General features: G+C 42.1%; 1 protein-coding gene and 1 pseudogene across 1 annotated transcript in view; one reads left to right on the forward strand and one right to left on the reverse strand.

Annotated features, from left to right (window-relative positions):
* Nucleotides 1-840, reverse strand: part of HSPA4 (heat shock protein family A (Hsp70) member 4) — a 47,698-nt gene extending 46,858 nt beyond the window's left edge. The window contains exon 1 of the mRNA XM_032425151.1: nt 413-840. Within this exon, the coding sequence (XP_032281042.1) occupies nt 413-519 (107 nt within the window). The 5' untranslated portion in view covers nt 520-840. The remainder of the gene's footprint in view (nt 1-412) is intronic.
* A 15,765-nt stretch (nt 841-16,605) lies between these two features.
* On the forward strand, nt 16,606-16,719 carry LOC116645334 (annotated as a pseudogene).
* The last annotated feature ends 5,004 nt before the right edge of the window (nt 16,720-21,723 follow it).

The following is a 21,723-nucleotide window of genomic DNA, read 5'->3' on the forward strand; positions in this document are numbered from 1 at the left end:
TTAGTAGGCGCCTACTGTGTGCAAAGCTCCGAACTCTGTGGTAGGCTGAAAAAACGGCAGTACGCCCTGGGCCTGGACTCTGCCCTCTAAAAGAACTCGGTCCACTATACATCCCAGGCCTGCCTTCCCTCCAGCTCCTACCCACGCCCTCCGCTGATACGAGTACCAGCTCAGAGCCTTCACTCAACCGGCAGGCCAGTGGGAAAAGGCCTCGCCGCTGGCGCAGACCCTCACGGCGAGTCGCGGCCACTAGTGACCTGACACCCAGCGGGGGGTCCTTACCCACCGGACCCTCGGTTCGCAACCGAGGTGACTCCCCGGTTCGCGTTCCCCAAGCCGCGAGGGTCGCAGACCAGAGCAAGTGCTACCTCCCCACCCCCCCGTGCACGCGGCCAGACTAGCCCACACTCACGGCGTGCAGCGGTCGCTGTACTCATTAGCGATCGTCTCGATGCCGCCGGCGCGGGCCACAGCGACGTAGCAGCTCTGGAAGCCCAGGTCTATGCCCACCACCGACATGGCGCCGGCTACAGTTCGGGCTCGAGCCCAGGTCCGGCCGGCGAAACAGGACACGGACCCCGGCGGGGCTGGCGCGCAGAGTGCGGGCCGCGTGGACCGGGGGGCCGGGGCTAGTGGGGGACGTGAGGGAGTCCTCGCGGGAAGTCCCTGAGAAGGGAGCGGCAGCGGAGAGCGCTGCTCAGGCCGGCTCCGGCTCAGCGGCCGCAGATGGGGCACCGGTAGCGGGGGCGGAGAAGATCTCGAAAGATCTCGTCGCGACGAGAGTAAAGCTGTAGCGCTGCGAAGGAAAGGAATGTTCTCGCGAGACCCCGGCTCAGACGCTTTTCCCTCTGAGGTTCCGCCCCCAATTACGACAAGAGTACGTCACGTCCAGGCAAGAAAACCTCGGAAGGGACCCCGCGGCTGAAAGATGGTTGGGAGGCCAATTGAGCCTGCGCACAGAACCTGCTGCAGCGACTCCCCACGGCGGCAAAAAGCAGTGGGGCCCCTCCCCTTCCAGAAGAAAGTAGCCCAGCCGGCTGGAGGCAAAATACTGAAGAGGCGCCGTTGGCCTACTTCCGCCGGTTTTCTTTATCAAAGAAACTTCCGGTGATGGGACCTCTCGCGCCCCACTTTGTGTTGCGCTTCCAAAATGGAAGCGCGAGCTAATCTTCCAAGTCCAGAGAGCCTCTGGTCCCTAGGGTAGGTCCGCGGGTAGAGGACAAGGCCGCCCTTGGAATGTGGCCCTGAGGAGGGCCTTAGGTAGGGGCTCTCTCGAAGTCCAAGACAGCGCCCTCTCCGGCTGAGGGCAGGAATCGTCTCAGTCCCGCCGCCGTGGTTTTTTTCACTCAGCCTTGCCTCACCGTTCTCTAAGCCGCTCGCGTCCTTAGAGCCGACGGAGGGGCCAACGTGACTTAAACCTTGAAATCCCCAACACGTTCCAAGCACCTGTCCTGAGCTGAACGCAAGAGACACGGATGGATGACACGCTACCTAGGTCGGTTCAGACCGGCCAGTAAGTGACAGGCTTACTCGAGGCTAATGAACCTTAAACTTTAGGGCCCCTCACTTCCGGAGTGTTCCAGGAGCAAGCAGGAAGCCAGCTTGCCATCGGAAAGCATCTTTATATAATAAGAATTTCTGATAAATTGAAGTGGTCTCAGTAGGGGGATCTGGATCTCCCAAGTCTCCAGTAATTTTTGTGATTTTTTTTTTGTCCTACATATTTATTTTGTGACTATTTTTTTAAGGGTATAAGTGTATAAGCTTCAACCCCCCCACACCTGAATCCCACCGGTCACGAGGATAGCTAAAAAAGCAAAAGGAATCCCAGTTTACGCACAAAATGGGGGAGACGAGGAGGGCTTTCCAGAAAAGCAAAAGTCTGTTTTCAGTTTGTGAACAAAAAAAAAAAAAAAAAAAAAAAGGCAATAGAGAGCTAGTCTGAGTTGCTGAGAATTTCTGTATTGCTGGAACGTAGACTGAGTTAAAGATCTCTACCTCAAGGGTAGAACAATTGGATCATTTAATGAATGAGCTGAGAAGGAAGTGCATTTTCTCAAATCTGCATTCCTCCCCCCACACACACACACACACATACCTCAATCTCCTGGAGCAATGCCCAAAGGCCAGATTGTTTGCCTTTACACTTGCAAATTACTACACAGTTGTTACATTTTGGCTAAACCAAACGTACTTTGTCTTCAAAAGCAAGTACTGAGTGCTACCTAGGGTAGGAGGTTGAGGGAGGTAGGTAATAGGAGTGGAGGCAGCAAGAAAAGGCCTTTGAACAAAGAGAACAGGGATGAACAGATACACTGCAACCCTGTTCACAGCATTATTGACAATAGACAAAAGGTGAAAACAACCCAAATAATCACTGATGCATGAATGGATTTTTAACATGGTAAATGGTATATACATGCAATGGAATATTATTCAGCCTTAAGAAGGAACAAAACTCTTAACACATGTTACAACGTGGATGAAAGAAGTCAGACACAAAAGGACAAATCTTGTATGATTCAATTTATTTGAGGAAACTTTAGAGGACACTTTTAGCAACCAACTTGAACTATGGAAACCTGAATAAGGTAGAAGGGCCTGCAGTGACCCCCAACCCTCTGGCTGATACAAACAGGCCCATTAGGTGACCCACCTCAAAATAGCCATAAGCCCTAGCTGACCAATGGGTTACTTACACCCAGACACAGGTACCAAAAAAGGAAAAATCCATGTGTTCCCATACTCTCTCACGTTCCCTCTTTAACTACAACCCCCCCAAGAACTGCCTTGGGGCAGAAAGTCTCTGTTTTGCTGTCCTGCCCACATTTCATTGTGGTGTTTTCAATAAATTTCTATCTCCCTTGTTCTGCCTTGGGTGAATTCTTTCACCACGGGCCTCCACCCAATAGGGTTGCCCCACATTTGGCGGCCCCCATCCAATTGGGAGAGACACAGAAATCAGAATAGGCAAATTAATAGAGACAGAAAATAAAATAGTGGTTAGCAAGGGCTTGGGAGAAGGGGAATGAAGAGTTACTGTTTAAAGGGCACAAAGTTTAAGTTTGGGATGATGAAAAAGTTCTGGAGATGGATAGTACTGGTGATCACACAACAGTACAAATGTACTTAATGCCACTGATTTGTATACTTTAGGATGGTTAAAATAATAAATTTTATGTTATGTGTATTTTACCACAATAAAAAAGTAAAAAAAAAAAAAAGGAAGAAGATTTACCTTGACCTTCTTCTGTCTTATATTTGTTTCCTACCTAGGAGGATATCAATGACACGGAGAACAGTATTGACCTTTGTGATGACAGAGAGTCCTGTGTCTGTCTGTTCTGCATTATAAACACTGGGCAAACAGAGGCCAGGCTGCCATAGGCTGAAGTGACTTTACCTAAAATATCACTAGGTCTGGGGGCACCTGGGTGGCTCAGTCGGTTAAGAGTCTGACTTCAGCTCAGGTCATGACCTCGGGGTCGTGGGACAGAGCCCCACATCAGGCTTCCTGCTCAGCAGCAAGTCAGCCTGTCACTTTCCCTCTCCCTCTGCCCCTCCCCTCACTCATGCTCTCTTTCTCCTGCTTAAATAGGTAAATAAATAATCTTTAAAAATAAAATATCACTAGGTCTGGGTTATGGACTCTGTCTCTGCCTACCCTCTAGAATGTGGGAGACCTCCCCGGCCTTTAACTGAACTGGCAAAAAAATACAACCCTATCTTTTTGTGTTCCACCCTCATACCTACCTACCTTATTTGCCTTGGCTCTGCTTTCAGTTTAAAATACCATTGGCCCTATCAATCTTTTTAATGATTTGTCCTTCTCAAAATAAAACATAACATCAGTCACAGAGAGTACTCATCCTGCTATAAATAGTTTCCTGGATCATCAAACTTATAGCTCAAGAGGCTATTCTGGGATATTTAAGTAAATGAAGTCAGAAAAAGTTATTTAAGAATTCTGAAGAATCTAAAGTGACAAGTTTCCAAGAATCACAATTGTGAAGCAATGAAGTTGCCAGAATATTTCATGTTGAAGGCATCATGGTTGTAGCACAACTTCCTTTGATTCAGCAAAGCATCTTGAGAATTTTAGAAGGAGGAAGATGTTGCATGCCTTTCTCTGGTACAATGATTAAATTTAGTTCTAAGCAGTCAGGAAGGTGTTTGTTTTAAATATACAGTGTTAATAGACTGCTCACCATGAGACCAAAGGTTTCCGGTTGGGAATTCATAATCTTCCCTGCCAAGTAGCCAATGGAATCCTGTCCTACACTCTGGAGCAGCTTCTGCAATTCTTTGCTTCAGGAGGAAGGTACAAGCTCTGATAATGGTATTTTGGGGCCTCCCTGATATTACACTGAGTGGACTAAGCGCCCTTAACCCAGCCAGCACTCCTTTCTTAAACTCTAAAATTCTAGTAACTCAATAATAATGGTAATTACCTCATCTCTAGATCCTACAGCATGTGCCAGACATTGTGCTGAGTGATTTGGATATCATAATTAATTAATATTCATAGCAAACCCATTAGGTAGATATCATTTTCCAATTTTATAGATAAGAAAACAGACCTGGTGAGGTTAAGGAACTGGGTTCAAGGTCACACAGCTTTTAAAACTCCTGACTTCAACATCGGTCTCCTAAATCATACCACTCTTTTCTTTAAGTTCATGTTCTTTGTAAAGGGTCACTAAAGTGAATATGAAAACATAGAAGAGTAATACGAGTTAAAAAAAAAAAAGAAAGAAAAGAATGAGAGGAATAATTCAACCAGTCACTCACTGTTGACATTGTGGAATACATTTCTCCCTTTCACTATTTTTATTACATACAACGTTTGAATTGGGTTATGCCTTTTTTTTTATGTTATCTTAATCACCATACATTACATCATTAGTTTTTGATGTTGGGTTATAGCTTTTTTTTTTTTTTAAAGATTTTTATTTATTTGCGAGAGAGAGAATGAGAGACAGAGAGCATGAGAGGGAGGAGGGTCAGAGGGAGAAGCAGACTCCCCGCTGAGCAGGGAGCCCGATGTGGGACTCGATCCCGGGACTCCAGGATCATGACCTGAGCCGAAGGCAGTCGCTTAACCAACTGAGCCACCCAGGCGCCCGGGTTATAGCTTTTTAACATTAAGTTAAATCAACCTTTCCCAAACTGTGTTCCATAGGACAGTGTTCCATGAGATAATAGATTAATATTGCCATTTTGTAGACACTGATAAGTCCTATAGAAAATCTGTTTAACTTTGTTTAATCATAAATTAAACATAAGAATAAACATAAGAAATACTGTTTAAGGAATAGGAGCGCACAATTAAGTCTCCTTTTTTCCTCAAGTTATTTTTCTAATCCTAATGCTCTTTTGATATAAAAACTATCATTACAAATCACTTGTAAGTCCAAATTGGCTGAAATTTTAGGGTCCTTCCTCATTCTATCAAACTGTCTGCTTAAATAGTAATACCATGATCTCATTCTGAAGTCCTTCCCCAAATCCTCACTTTTTTGCCCTTATTTGGTCTGATTACAGTTATTTTATGTCTTGCAGTTCCATTATCAATCCCAGTCCTTTCCCTCTTTATAATCTTAAAACGCTGGATGAACTTTGCACAGATTTCTCCAAGCCACACAAGCTGATATGATCATGAAAATTTAACCCCCTTATCTAGATCCCTTAATCAACGATCATTTTCCTGGCCTGACTCACAACCTCCTTATCCATTGGCTCAAGCCTCTCCTCAACCAGCCACAGACTCAACTCAGTCTTCTCCCACTTCTAGTAGCTGACGTTCCAGCTCCACCCCAATGTCCTGCCTGTGAAATTGTTCTGCTGAGAGCACAAACATGACTCTGACCTGCTTAACCCAACTCTGCTGGGGTTTGTCCTGTTCCTGAGCATTAGGGGACCCCCAGGGAGATATTTTGCCATAGGAACAGGTGCCATCCCATTTCTACAAATTATGGAATTTTCTTAACAAGATCTTTCATTTTAACTAACAAATTCATCAGGACTCAGTGTTATCCTATGCTGGTTGGTTTCCCTTCAGCCGAATACAACTCATTTCTCATGACAGAATGTTCTTTGCTTCTTGCTCTACGACTCAAAGAAAATGATTTTTAAAGGCCCTGTGGCCTCCGACAATAATTTACTCTTCAGATTTCCTGATTAAAGAGGAATCTGGAGCTTGGAGTGTGAATATTTGTAATCTGATTAAGAATCAGTGTTACTATGAACAGTGTTACTATGAACAAAGCTCATGTGGCATCCTGCCCATACATTGCTTCATAACCAGAGGGCGACCATTTATTTTCATGTTGACATGTAGTTGATGTTCAAACGCAATGTGAGTTCAAACTCTAAATATATCACCGACGATTACAGTTTGCCACTGAATGCCAGCAGCGTAAGCCCTAACTCAGAGGAGAGTGACCACCATGTTTTCCCGGCAATGGCACAGGAATCCATCCTATGGTCAAAGGCGGCAGCAGCAGTGGCAACAAGCCCCAGCAAGAGTGGAGATGATCTGAGCTCACTAGAAGTACCCGAGTTTCTTTTCCAGACAAGACAAAGACAGGCCTGGGAAAGGTGATCAGAAGAAGCTTCCATAATGGAGATATTATGAAACAAAAAGCATGATAAGAACTTTGAGTATTCTTGAAAAGCTTTGAAAGAATAAGGTACTCAGCAGAGAATAGAAATGTGGTTAATAAGTCATTCTTCAAAACTGGATGACCAACCCTTTAAGAATACTATTTAGTCTATTAAATATGGATTATATTTTGTGACATTTCCACTAAAGGCAAAAGTTTACTTTTAAAGAAAGAGCAGTGGCTTAGGGCTTCTTCTCTAAAAGTGAAATGCCCTTCCAAAGTCGGGGGAACACAGTGACAACCTGGCATCTCTATGTAAATGGACAGGAAGTAGAACCACACGATGGAGAGGAAGTTTATGAATGGCTCCTCCACGCCCCCCCCTTCCACCCTGGCGGGCAGACGTCTACCCATGCCTGTGTACACACACATACATACAATTCAGCATTTACTTTGATTGCTTACGATGAGTGTCTTTCTCTAGAATTTTCAATGGAAATTTCTAAAGCTTGCAACACATTCTCACTGCAATATTTGAGAGCTGCTGCTACTTGTGAAGCAAGGCTAGCCACTTGCCCTTCCTCTGTGAGGAGTTCTCTTCACTGAAGGTGTGGTTGCTGGTAGCAGAACCATCCTGTCAAAACTGCAAGAGAGAACACAACATAATGAAGCAGTAATAATAACTCTGATACTTGTACCAGAAAAGACAAAGACAAACAGAAATAAAAGTCCAGAAACAAACCCAAGTTTGGGAATTTAGCATACGATACATGGCATTTTAAAGGAGTTATGGAGAAGGAGGTTTCCAGATATTAGCTAACCATCTGGGAAAAAATTTTAGATCCCTCCCTCAAACCACATACAAGAACATATTCCTGGTAAGTCAAATATTTAAAGGTTTATAAGTTAAATTTCAAAAATAAAACCATATAATTACCAGAGAAAAATGGTGATTATATACATATACATATGTATCTATGCAAACACAGACATATAGTGAACTTTTATAAGCATAATATCAAAAGACAAAGACAGTAAAAGAAAAGATAGAAAACAGAATGCAAAAAAGACCATAAACAAAATTAAGGGCAATAAATACAAAATTAAGAAATTTTACCCAAAATTTGGAGATAAGGCAAAAAGATTACTGCTTGCTCTTTCAATATCATATTAAAACATTGTTTAATGAGCCTACCTAAGGGACCTATGAGTCTCTAGGAAAAATGTAACTTTGTTCAACTTGCCATTTTCTATTGATTAGGGCCCAGACTATAAAATTAGATGTTAACTTCACAGAAGATTGATAAAGTGCAAATGGTGTTTGTATGGGAGAGATGCAAATGATTTCTGTCCCTGGTGGAAAAGATATTTCCAAAGACCATGCTTTTATTGCCTGCTAGAATAATAACAAGTTTTGTATTTAATTTAGCACTCTGACTTCAACATTCTTTCCTTCACTTCAGTCTCTTGAGTTCTTCAATGAATTAGCTTTAAGATCCTGCTGGTCATCTCATTAATGAGTTACATAAATCACTGACACGTGTATGTTTTTAAATTTTTAAAAATCATACTTTGTCCAGGAAGTTAACCATAGACTTGCCATATGATCCAGCAATTCTACTCTTACTTATACACATAAAGGAATTCAAAGCAAGGACTCAAACAGATACTTGTACAGCAACTTTTATAGCAGTATTATTCCAATAGCCCAAATGTGGAAACAAGCCACGTGTCCATCAACAGGTGAATGGACAAACAAAATAAAGGATACACATGCAATGGAATTTTATTCAGCCATAAAACAGGAATGAAATGCTGATACATGCTACAATATGAATAAACCTTAAAAACTGTATGCTAAGTGAAATAAGCCTGACACAAAAGGACAAATATTGTATGATTCCACCTATATGGGGTACCTAAAACAGGCAAATTCACAAAACATAAAATAGAGACAATCATGGGCTGTGGGGAGGAGCAAATCTAGAATTACTTTTTAATGGGTACAGAGTTTCTGTTTGGGACGGTGAGAAAGTTCTGGAAATCATTAATAGTGATAGTTGCATAACATTATGAATACACGTAATGCCATGCCATTGTACACTTAAAAATGGTTAAAATGGTAAGTTTTGTGTTATGTATATTTTACCACAATAAAAAAATGTATTGGGGCACCTGGGTGGCTCAGTCGTTAAGCGTCTGCCTTCGGCTCGGGTCATGATCCCAGAGTCCTGGGATCGAGCCCCGCATCGGGCTCCCTGCTCCATGGGAAGCCTGCTTCTCCCTCTCCCACTCCCCCTGCTTGTGTTCCCTCTCTCACTGTGTCTCTCTCTGTCAAATAAATAAATAAAACCTTTAAAAAAAAAAAAATGTATTCTTTGACAACTTTGCGAAGAAATTTTTTTTTTGGAAAGAAATATTCTTAATATATATGACATCAAAGAGGCAATATTCTTGATCTATACATAGTTGTCATAAGTCAATCAAAAAAAAAAATAGACCAAAGATTAGAAGACAAAATTCACTAAAGAATAAATACAAATGACAAACACATAATGCTCGATCTCACTTGGAATTTTTAAAGAGTTAATTAAAACAATAATGTAATTCCATTTTCCCAAACCATATTGGAAAAAAATTACATTAGAAAGTACTGGCAAGGGGCGCCTGGGTGGCTCAGTCGTTAAGCATCTGCCTTCGGCTCAGGTCATGATCCCAGTGTGGGATCGAGTTCCGCATCAGGCTCCCCACTCCACGGGAAGCCTGCTTCTCCCTCTCCCACTCCCCCTGCTTGTGTTCCCTCTCTCGCTGTGTCTCTCTCTGTCAAATAAATAAATAAAATCTTAAAAAAAAAGAAGAAGAAAATACTGGCAAAGGTATATGAGAAATTATAATCTGGTTCAGACTTCCCAGAGAGTATTTTGGGAAGTGTGTATACTCTGTGACAATAGTTGTACTTCAAAAAAGAGACCCTTAAAAAATGATAGGCAAGCATGCTTCCCATGGTTACACAAGAGAGGGAGGATAGTAGATAGTTTTGTATTTAATTTAGCACTCTGACTTCAACATTCTTTCCTTCACTTCAGTCTCTTGAGTTCTTCAATGAATTAGCTTTAAGATCCTGCTAGGATAGTAGAGTGTTTAAGGTTCTGTGGCCCTACAACCTGGGCATAATTGCCTCAGTTTCCTCACCTGAAAAATGGAGGAAATAACAGGACTTACCTCATAGGGTTGATGTAATGATTAAATAAGACAGTTAATATAAAATGTGCATTGCCTGACACATAGTGAGTTATCAAGAATTGTTACAGTGGTGCCTGCCTTGCTCAGTCGGAAGAGTATGTGACTCTTGATCTAGGGATTGTAAGTTTGAGACCCAGGTTGGGTATAGAGATTACTTAAACATAAAATTTTTAAGAGAAAAAAAAGGAATATTAGAGATGGTTGTTATTGTTGTTGCTCTAACAGGATATTGCATGAGATTTTTCCCAGAATTGGTGATTAGGGCCCATAGATAAGAATAAAAAAGTGCTCACTAATCCACACCTTTAAGAAAATTACCAGTAATTGGAACCAGCCAACTCCCTCAAGAGAGGAGGCAGAAACAGCCTAGGTATTTCTAGCCTCCTCCCCATCCCAACCAAACCAACCCTGCAGTCTCTGTAGAAGAAGTGGGGAGGAGTGAAAGGGAGATGAGGAATTGGCTTTGTGGAGAGAACAGAATTACTTCAAGGTAGAAGTGGAAGGTGCTGTCTCCTAGGGAAAGACAAGTGAGAGGGAGGCTCTTGTAAAGATTAGAGAGAGATACATGAAAGGAAGGGAGACCTCCAGTCTCTGCCCTAGTTGGCCATCTGCCAATTTCCTTCTCTGAACAAAGGAGGGACAAATATGGGGGGGGGGGAGAGAGAAGAGAACTGGGGAGAGCTAACTATCAGAAGGAACCAGGAGAGGAAAGTAGTGTGTCGTGACACACTACAAGGATCCACTGCACATTGGAATAGGTGGCTGAACTTGGACTGTCTCACCAGACCCTACCCAAGAAGACCACTGGCTACAAGAGGGGACCCTTGCAACAAGAGGCAACAGTTGAGAAGGAATGGTCAAACTGGAGCTAAGATCTGCTCATCCAGGAACTGTTGAGAAGGACATGCCTCCAAGGACACCTATATTGGACACTTGCCACCCAGTAGGCATTAACATAGATGCTAATCAGCATAGACTAGAGAGGCAGGGACAGCCAACAAAGAGAGCATTAAAGACACACTCAGGCAAGTATGAAACCTTTTGAGTTGAGATTTCTCTGACTTTCAGCTAAAAGTATTTTCATAGACTTCTTTCTCTGCAGAGCATATACTTAATGGCTGCCCTCAACTTGGAATGTACATGCTTCAAGCCCAACCCTACAGGGCTGAAAACTTGAGACCTTCAGTTCTTTCCTTTTTTAAGATTTTACTTTTAAGTAATCTCCACACCTAACATGGGACTCAAACTCACAACCTCAAAATCAAGAGTCACATGCTCCACTGACTGAGCCAGCCAGGTGCCCTATAGACATTCAGTTCTAATATAAAATTCCCAGGTAAAAGATCCTAATTGGTGCAGCTTGGATCAGCCAAGCTAGTTCAGTCAAGTATAACTGGGAATAAAGGGTCACTGATACCCAGCCTCAGAGGACTGTCATCATGAGCTAGAAAGACACCCCAAAAGATGTCTCACAGTGTTGATGTAGTGAAAGAAAATGTTGTGCCCCAGAATACTAGAAAGCTGAGGAATCCACATAGGCTTGAGTAGGCTTTGAAATAAACATTATATTGGGGGAGTATTTACTATTATATTGTGGCATGGGCATTTACTATTCCTCACTTTCTGGAGAGTTTTACAAGGTGATGTGTAGGGACTGTGGGTTCCTTTTGGAAGGGGCAGAGGGCTCTTGATCTGAGGTGAAGTAAGGGAGGTCAGTAATTGCCAGAGAGAGAAAGACAGAGAGTGGTCACTTCATCTACAATGTGACTACCTTCCACTGAAGCCCATAAATTTTTCGTGAGATGCTTGGTGTGATGGGATTTTTGGTGGGTACCTGCAAGGGAGATGCAGCTTCATATATTCAGGTACGACCTGGGGTAGGAACAGAGACAGAGAAGCTTAAGAGGAATCAAACCATCCAATATATAGAGTAATCTATGAATTACTCCAGAGCCTGGATATTGGAGCCAAGTATATTAAGTTCTCTAAGGGCACTGAAGCCCTCAGAAACCACAGAGGAAAAAGGAAACCACAAAGATTTCACCAATAGCAGCCTGATTAAATCGCTTGTGACTAAATTAAGTCCAACTAACTATAAAGTGAAATCCTGATCCCTCACAGGATGGGGTTTCTCTGGATCCCTATCTGCAGTTGGGCAGGTGAAATAGAAAGGTGAAGCATTTCAAAACCCTTTAGTGTTCTTTAGACTCTAGGACTTCCAGTCTATATTTGCTTCTTTGGGCACCAGCTGGTCCAAGGAGTCAAATTTCCCTGGGACCTTGTTACAGGAGGGCTGTTTTCTCCCCACACTGATTCACAAACCATGAGGCCTTAAAGTTCTTAGGTGGTAGGAGCAGGGATATCTGTGATTTCCATCACAGTAAGCCCAATTTGGCCTTGAAGTAGAATGGGAAGGTGGCAAGTACCTTGAAAAAAAATTGTCAAAACCAGAATGAGTAGCTTGAAATATTACTAAAGGCTCTTAATATTTGTGGTTTCCATTTTACAGCATTGATTGGAAAGAGGGAGGGGCAATTTTTCTGAGGATGGAAACATCACGTGAGACTCCTCAGACTGTTTCAAGTTCTAGAAAAAGAATTCATGGTAATTTACCAGTACTATTACTACAGTGCCACTATTTAATTTTGAACAAAGGTTTGTGTCTTCTTTGGCTTTAAGGAAAAATCCTCACATTTAGCTCCCTTGGAATTAAACTGTGACCGTTTGCCCGCTGTAGAACCATTTTCTTTGCCTCCCCACTATCCCTTCTCTTCACTACTCTGACCCAGGCTGAATCACTCAAAGAACCCCCTCCCACTGGGCCACAAAGATTGACCCGGAGATAGGCAGATGAACATGGGACCAAGCACATGGCACTGTTCCAAAAATGTGTCTCATGCAGCTGGTGGGGAACTTTCTTACTCCCTTCTCCATTGTGACAATGTTGAACTTTACCTAAGCCCCATGTTCCTAGAAAACTGAGAAGGTTAAGAAATAGCCTTGACCCTTTCATGTTCCAACTTTACTACAAAGAACCACTCTTCCTCATGTGACTTAGATAAGTCCCACAGATGACCCCCTTGTTTACCTGTGATAAAACCAGACAGAAACTCTCTGAATTCCCATTCACATTCCAATTCACAGAAATGATTCTGTGAATTGTCTGTCCTGCTCAAACTAGCTAGACACAAACATTTCCTGTTCAGCTCACTGACTGACGCTCCTTGATTACAAAAACAATCGTAACTATAAAATCACCCTACCTGGAAGTTGTCTATTTCTCCCTAGAAAAATCTCCAGACAAACTACCCTGCTAAGGTAATGATCTTCAGATCCGGGATGCTCTCCCTATTATAATACCCTAAATAAAACCAGTTTGCTTGTTGTTTGGTTTTTGTCTTTGACAGGCCGTGGAATCGTAAAGATGTGTTCCCAAGGTTCTAGTGGCCATATTCCCAGCCACAGAGAGGGGTCTGAGGGAATGAGGCCATTACTCAGATGAAAGTAGAGACCAGCTGGTCTTTTTTTTTTTTTTTAAGATTTTATTTATTTATTTGAGAGAGAGAATGAGATAGAAAGAGAGAGCATGAGGGTCAGAGGGAGAAGCAGACTCCCCGCTGAGCAGGGAGCCCGATGCGGGACTCGATCCCAGGACTCCAGGATCATGACCTGAGCCGAAGGCAGTCGCTTAACCAACTGAGCCACCCAGGTGCCCCAAGACTAGCTTGTCTTGTAAAAGGCATCCCATCCCTGGTTCTGGGCCTAGGTGCCTAGAACTGCCCTGTTTTGGCATCTACCAGTATCTATCCCTGAAGTCCCATTATTTGTTTGTTTGTTTGTTTTTGTTTTGTTTTAATTTATTTGTCAGAGAGAGAGAGCACACTTACATAAGCAGGGGGAGTGGCAGGCAGAGGGAGACACAGGCTCCCCACTGAGTAAGGAGCCCGATCTGGAGCTCGATCTCAGGACCCTGGGATCATGACCTGAGCCTAAAGCAGATGCTTAACCGACTGAGCCACCCAGGCATCCCTTAAGTCCTGTTTTTTACAATGGTTATTTTGATTCTGGTTTCTGTCATCTGCAACCTGAAGAACCCTGACTAATAAATCCACCATATTCAAAATTTACCTTGCAAGTGCGGTAAGTATATTCATATAAAAATACTGGGGATTAAAAAAATACTGGGGATTAAAATTCACTTTGAGAATTTATCAATGATAAAAAGCCCTTCACATGAACGTCAACTAGACTTATTGTGGTGTTCTTTTTGCAATACATATCTTCCTCAACTTATCATGGGATTACATCCCATAAGGTTACACCCCAATAAACCCATTGTAAGTTAACAATATTGTAAGTCAAAAATGCATTTAATACACCTAACCTATAGAACATAATACCTTAGCCTAGCAGAACTTAAATGTGCTCAGAACACTTATATCAGCCAATAGTTGGGCAAAATCATCTAACATAAAGCCTCTTTTATAATAAAGCATTGAATGTATCATGTAATTTATTGAATGCTACACTAAAAGTAAAAATCAATGGCTCTCAAGATGTCCATCAACAGATGAATGGATAAAGAAGATGTGGTATATATATACAATGGAATATTATGCAGCCATCAAAAGGAATGAGATCTTGCCATTTGCAACGACGTGGATGGAACTGGAGGGTATTATGCTGAGCGAAATAAGTCAAACAGAGAAAGACATGTATCATATGACCTCACTGATATGAGGAATTCTTAATCTCAGGAAACAAACTGAGGGTTGCTGGAGTGGGGGGTGGGGTGGGAAGGATGGGGTGACTGGGTGATGGACACTGGGGAGGGTATGTGCTCTGGTAAGCACTGTGAATTGTGCAAGACTGTTGAATCTCAGATCTGTACCTCTGAAACAAATAATGCAATATATGTTAAGAAAGAAAAAAAGAAGAAGAAGAATGTAGCAGGAGGGGAAGAATGAAGGGGGGAAAATCGGAGGGGGAGAAGAACCATGAGAGACGATGGACTCTGAAAAACAAACTGAGGGTTCTAGAGGGGAGGGGGTTGGGAGGATGGGTTAGCCTGGTGATGGGTATTGAGGAGGGCACGTTCTGCATGGAGCACTGGGTGTTATGCACAAACAATGAATCATGGAACACTATATCTAAAACTAATGATGTAATGTGTGGGGATTAACATAACAATTTGTGATATTTTAAAACGTGTTATAGGGGCACCTGGGTGGCTCAATCGGTTAAGTGTCTGCCTTCAGCTCAGGTCATCCGGGATCGAGTCCCCCATTGGGCTCCCTGCTGGGCGGGGAGCCTGCTTCTCCCTCTCCTACTCCCTCTGCTTGTGTTCCCTCTCTAGCTGTGTCTCTCTCTGTCAAATAAATAAAATATTTTTTAAAAAAATAAATAAAAAATAAAAATAAACAAAAATAAAGTGTTATAATTAGTTAAGGGTCAGTTATGGATATAAGAAATATCTACATTTCCCAAAAGAGAACTTCGAACGTCTCTTTCTGTAGATAGTGGAAGATAATGTACATTATTTTTCTTAATCTTTATTTCCAAGTGTTTCCATAATGAAAATGGATTACTTGTGTTTTAAAAAAGGAGGCATGGTTTCAAGACTATTAAATTCAAACTGGAATAAAGCCATTTTAGCCTTAGCACCCACAATACCGGGAAGGTGCGGTAGAGGAGGTGGGAAGCCAGAGCAGTTCGATGAATGGGGATACATCTAGAAGAAATGTTAGAGCATCATTCTGAATTTCACATGAACTTTAATAAAACATTCACCATGTATCTGACTCGGCAATTAAAATGACTGGATTTAGAGGACAGAAGTTTATCATCCTCACCAGAAAAGGGAGAGAGAAAGAGAGCCACCTTCCTTTGGGTTTGCTATATGACGGCTCTAAGTGTTTTGTCACTGTAGGCCTTTGTGAAACACTGTGACCACCCCCACTGCATCTAGCTGTGAATAATTTACATAACAGATCTTGTAGAAAGGTCCTATTACAGGAGATAGGGTACATCTTTTGGTTTTTTCTGCTCAGCATTCACTCTTTACGGTGTTCCTCTATTCCTCATTCTGGCAGACTGCTGATTGTGGGAGCCCACCCATGGCTAGAGGGATGGACACATCTCAGTAAGAAGCCAGGGAAACTCTTAGAGGGAACTTTCCTGTTGACATGAGGCACACAGGTACTGCAGGGGGTTGGACCCCATCATCTGCTGGCAAGAGCTGAAAGAAGAAGCACACAAGTTCCCCACTAGTGAGATCTGGACTTTTCTGGGTGGAGAACTTCTCAAGGCTGGGTATGCAATTCCTCCTTCTAAGCTATGATCTAGCTAATATGCTGCCAATAAATTCTTTGTTTATTTAGCCAAAGTTTTGTTTCTTGCAATTGAATCTTCAATGATACAAGGGAAGCAGTCCTATATTATTTCAAAATAAACCCAACTAGGGGCGCCTGGGTGGCTCAGTCGTTAAGCGTCTGCCTTCGGCTCAGGTCAGGATCCCGGGGTCCTGGGATCGAGCCCCGCATGGGGCTCCCTGCTCAGCGGGAAGCCTGTTTCTCCCTCTCCCACTCCCCCTGCTTGTGTTCCTTCTCTCGCTGTGTCTCTCTCTGTCAAATAAATAAATAAAATCTTTAAAAAAAAATAAAAATAAACCCAACTGGCTGAAGGGGAGGGAGAGGTATGCAATGGGAAAGGTTCAGGACCATGGACCTTGGATAAATCAGGTAACTAAGACGCCTGAAGTTTAGCACAGTGGCGGCATTGTACCCAATGAGGTTTATCAGAGGCACAATTATTTCTAATTGAAAACTCTTCTCAATGCCCTTCCTTGAGTACTTGAAACACAGATGCCTGAGTCTCTCAGTCCCTTCAAAGATAAAATCAAAGATTCTTTGGGGGCAAGACAGAAACCCAACTTGAACCATCTTTTTTTTTTTTTAATTGGCTCCACGCCCAGTGTGGGGCTTGAATTCACAACCCTGAGATCAAAAGTCACATGCTCTACTGACTGAGCCAGCCAGGTGCCCCCTAACTTGAACCATCTTCATCACAAAAGGGATTTACTAAAGAGAAGCCACGATAATCTAAAAGGAAAACAATCAAGTCTAGGTAGTTAGTGTTCTGTCTCTCATCTCTGGTCCTCTCAGCATGTCAACTTCCTTTTCTCCTCCTGCCGATCCGTTAATTACAAGAGAGGGAAGGAGCAAATCCTGCACTCAGAATCACACAGAGTTAGGAGCACTCCATGAAGCTATGTCACAGCAGAGTGTTAGATCAAGGCCCAAAGACTGAGGAGTCCCAGCAGCTCTGTCTGAAGATAAAAGAATGTGACACAACTGTTAAGTAGTTAGCTGTCAAGCTATCTCAAGAAGTAGAAGCAACTGAGGAAGGCAGCTCTCCCCCAATTCCAAGGAACTTCAGGCGCTGTTCTCACCTCTCTGCCCAAAGATGGATGGAAGAGTTTCTTTCTTTATTTGGGGAACCAGAGCCTCATACCCACAGAGGCCCAAAAGCCCTTCTGCCAATCCCCTTGCATGGCTACTCCTCTTTACAGAACATATAGTCACCCTGCTCTGACTCTCTGTCTTATTTATTTATTTATTTTTTAAAGATTTTATTTATTTATTTGACAGAGAGAGAGACACAGCGAAAATGGGAGCACAAGCAGGGGGAGCAGGAGCGGGAGAAGCAGGCTTCCCGCCGAGCAGGGAGCCCAATGTGGGTCAATCCCAGGACCCTGGGATCAGGACCTGAGCCGAAGGCAGACAGATGCTTAACGACTGAGCCACCCAGGCGCCCCCCTCTCTCTCTCTTATTTAGCCAGATTAGTCAAATTCTCTTATCCTACTGTAAAGAAAAGGGCTCCTTTCTTTGTATTCAAAGGCATATGAAGGGAGAACCCACATTTGAGTTTGCCCCAGGATCCAATTTTACAACACTGAGGTTTCTCCAGTGGTTATAATAACTAGTTGTAAAACACAATGAAAGAGTAAAAAAAAAAATTTTTTTTAAGATTTTATTTATTTGACAGAGAGACACAGCGAGAGAGGGAACACAAGCAGGGGGAGTGGGAGATGGAGAAGCAGGCTTCCCGCGGAGCAGGGAACCGGATGCAGGGCTCGTTTCCAGGACCCTGGGATCATGACCTGAGCCGAAGGCAGACGCTTAACGACTGAGCCACCCAGGCGCCCCAAAAAACTTTTTTTTTTTTTAAACAATAGCCACCAATCTTCAGGGAGAAGACTGATTCTGAATTCCAGGAAAATCAGTTCTCCTCTCTCTCTTCTCTCTCTCTTCCAGGGAGGATCAGTTCTCTCACCTCTTCTGATCCTGATGGAGCTAGTTTGCATTTCACTCGTCCAACAGGGTTTGGTGAAAACACTTTGACCAATTTCTGGTGCAGACCATTTACATAATGTATATGGCGCAGAGCAAAACTAAAATGCAGGTTCCCTGTTCAAAAGTTATTATGAATTTTAAAAATGGCAGTAGCAGAGCATTAAACCAAATGTGGGACTTTTCTAAGCACAGGGCCCTGAACTGTACACAGTTTGCCCCAGAAGCAGGTCCTGTTCTGTGCTCCGCTCTTGAACCACAGGTGCTCTCTAACAGGCCAGGGTCCGAGCAGGAAACAACCATCTTGCCCCAAAGCATCCCAAGCCAGAGAGATGCAACTTTCTCTCCAACACGTCTTTTACATCCATCCTTCCCCCAGTTCTTTCAGACATCTTATGTAACTGGAAGACACTTAGGAGGTTTTCCTAGAATAAACAGTCTGCTTAAAGACTAGTAAAATACTCATTCTTGCCAGATAGAAATTACTTGCAGCTTTCACAGGAATTTTTAATTCCTTCAGCTGCAACCCATTAAGGTTTACAAAACTCAGCATCTGAATTTTGGCCTAAATTCTCTGAACAAAGCTGAAGGTCCCTCAAGCCCACAGGCCTCAATGGGAAACAGCGACATTGGCTTGCTCCTGCCCCTGAAAAAGCAAGTTATTATTGTATTTTGTGTATATGTACTTGACCCCAATGTTGAACTCTCCAGAGACTTTTAATTAATTCTTTTTTTTTTTTAAAGATTTTTTATTTATTTATTTGAGAGAGAGAGAGCATGAGAGGGAGGAGGGTCAGAGGGAGAAGCAGACTCCCCACTGAGCAGGGAGCCCGATGTGGGACTCGATCCCAGGACTCCGGGATCATGACCTGAGCCGAAGGCAGTTGCTTAACCAACTGAGCCACCCAGGCGCCCCATAATTCTTGTAGGCTTTCCAGGTATGCAACCAAATCATCACAAATAATGCCATTTGCTTTCTCCTTTTGATTTGTCAAAGCTCATTCTGTCTCATCTTTTCATATTTGTTATAATGCAGTTTCTTTTAAAATTAGCTGACAGATGAATCTTGTTTTGTGGGAAACTAGAAAATTTGAGAATACAGCTTATCTAGGGAAATAAATGCCTAGGAACAATGAAGAAAATTGGGGAAAAAGAAGGATTAATTAGGAGGGATTACCATGCCAGATATCAAAATATCCTATTGAATCATGGAAATTAAAATAATGACACATCCTGACAAAAATAGATCTTCAGAAGAAAACAAAATGTTCAAACTAAATTTGTACATATTTAGTATACAAGAAAGTAGAATTTCAAATCAGTAAAGAAGTGATAGATTATTTAGTAAATGGTGTTTCAAAAACTAAAAATGAGGATTAAGAATATAACCATAATTGTAACTAAAGAATTACAATAAAATACAAGAATATATTTTATTATTTATTTATTTATTTATTTATTTATTTATTTTTTAAAGTATTCTCTACCCCAATTTGGGGGCTTGAACTCCCAATTCTGACATCAAGACTCACATGCTCTACTGACTTAGCCAGCTCAGTGCTGCTCAAAACACGTTTCAATAATCTTGGGACATAGAAGGCCATTCTAAGCATGAGTCAAATCCAGGAACCCATACAGAAAAAGATTGTTTAAAATGTCTATTTAGGGGGGCGCCTGGGTGGCTCAGCTGGTTAAGTGTTCGACTTCTGATTTCAGCTCAGGTCATAGGATCGAGAGCCGTGTCGGGCTCCACACTCAGTGGGGAGTCAGCTTGAGATTCTCTCTCTCTCCCTCTCCCTCTGCCCCCACCCCACCAAGTACAAATGCGCTATCTCTCTAAGATAAATAAATAAATCTTTAAATTGAAAAAAAAATGCCTATTTAGGGGACACCTGCATGGTTCGGTCAGGTAAGTGTCCGACTCTTTTTTTTTTTTAAGATTTTTATTTATTTATTTATTTGACAGAGAGAGACAGCAAGAGAGGGAACACAAGCAGGGGGAGTGGGAGAAAGAGAAGCAGGCTTCCCACTGAGCAGAGAGCCCGACACGGGGCTCGATCCCAAGATCCTGGGATCATGACCTGAGCCAAAGGTAGACGCCTAACGACTGAGCCACCCAGGCGCCCCAGTGTCTGACTCTTGATTTCAGCTCAGGTCTCCATCTTGGGTTGTGAGTTCCTGACCAGTGTGGAGCCTACTTCAAAAAAAAAAAGTTAGAAAAAAAAAGTTAGGAAAAAAAAATGCCCATTTAACAATTTAATGCCTCTGTAGAGAGTAAATGATCACAAAGTTGAAAGGAAAGATATTTGTAAAATATAAAACAAAGTGTCTTTATATAAAATATTAAAAGTTTCTACAAATCATTATTAAAAAGATAAAAATCCAATAGAAAAATAAGCAAAGAATTTGATAAGTCATGAAAAAAACAGTCTCCAATGATCATATGAAAAGTACTTACCCTCATCAATAATGTATCAGTTGGCTTATTAGATACGAAAGAGTTTAAAAGTTTAACCATTCTCAGTTCTGGTGAGGAAACACGTTTGGGTAAAACCTATTTAAAGGACAGTAGGTAATATCAATCAAATTAAAAGTGCATATACCCTTTGACCCAGTGATTCTACTTCCAGAAAGTCATATAACAGAAAGACAGATGAGTGTTTAAAAATATATTCATCTCATCTTTGTGGTAAATGATCTAATTGTTCAAAATTGGGTACTGGGGACACCTGGGTGGCTCAGTCAGTTAAGCATCTGCCTTCGGCTCAGGTCATGATCCCAGGGTCCTGGGATGGAGTTCCGCATCAGGCTCCTTGCATATTGAGGAGCCTGCTTCTCCCTCTGCCTGCCCCTCTCCCTGCTTGTGTGCATACCCGCTCTCTCTGACAAATAAACAAATAAAATCTTTAAAAAAATACACAAAATTGGGTACTAGTTGGATAAATTGTGGAATATCCATGTAACCCATATAACTTAACATAGAAAAAGAATGAATCAAATCTGTATGTGCTCACATGGGAAAAGATGTCCGTAAGTACACTGAGAAATGAACGAAGCAAGCTGAAGAATAGAACAGATAGTAAGATTCCATTTTGTTAAGAACAAGATGTGCTCAAAGGTCAAGGATATCACCTTCTCTAGCTCCCAGTGCTAAACCACTTTTTATGCCCTTACCCTGAATTTTTTTTCTTTAGAGTATGTATGCTCATTGGACATTGCCTTTGTTTATTGTTTGTAGAAAGCTGCATGTGTGCAAGGACTTTATTTGCTCAATGCTCTATCCTCACTTTTTAAAACATTTTAGGCGCTCCATAATACCTGAAAAAAATGAGTGGAAGCCCAGAAACATACACACATATATATTTCAAAAAATTATATATGGTTCAAAGAATGTGGATTTAAGGGAATAAAATTTCCATGATCTGCCACTAAATGCTAAAATATCCTAAAATAATTAATGTTTGTATAAACTTTTTCCAGTAGACAAAGTAGCTTTAGTTACATAGTGTCATTTGGTCCTTAA

The sequence above is a fragment of the Phoca vitulina genome, unplaced genomic scaffold (assembly GCF_004348235.1).
Source record: "Phoca vitulina isolate PV1807 unplaced genomic scaffold, GSC_HSeal_1.0 scaffold32, whole genome shotgun sequence".
NCBI classification, from domain to species: Eukaryota; Metazoa; Chordata; class Mammalia; order Carnivora; family Phocidae; genus Phoca; species Phoca vitulina.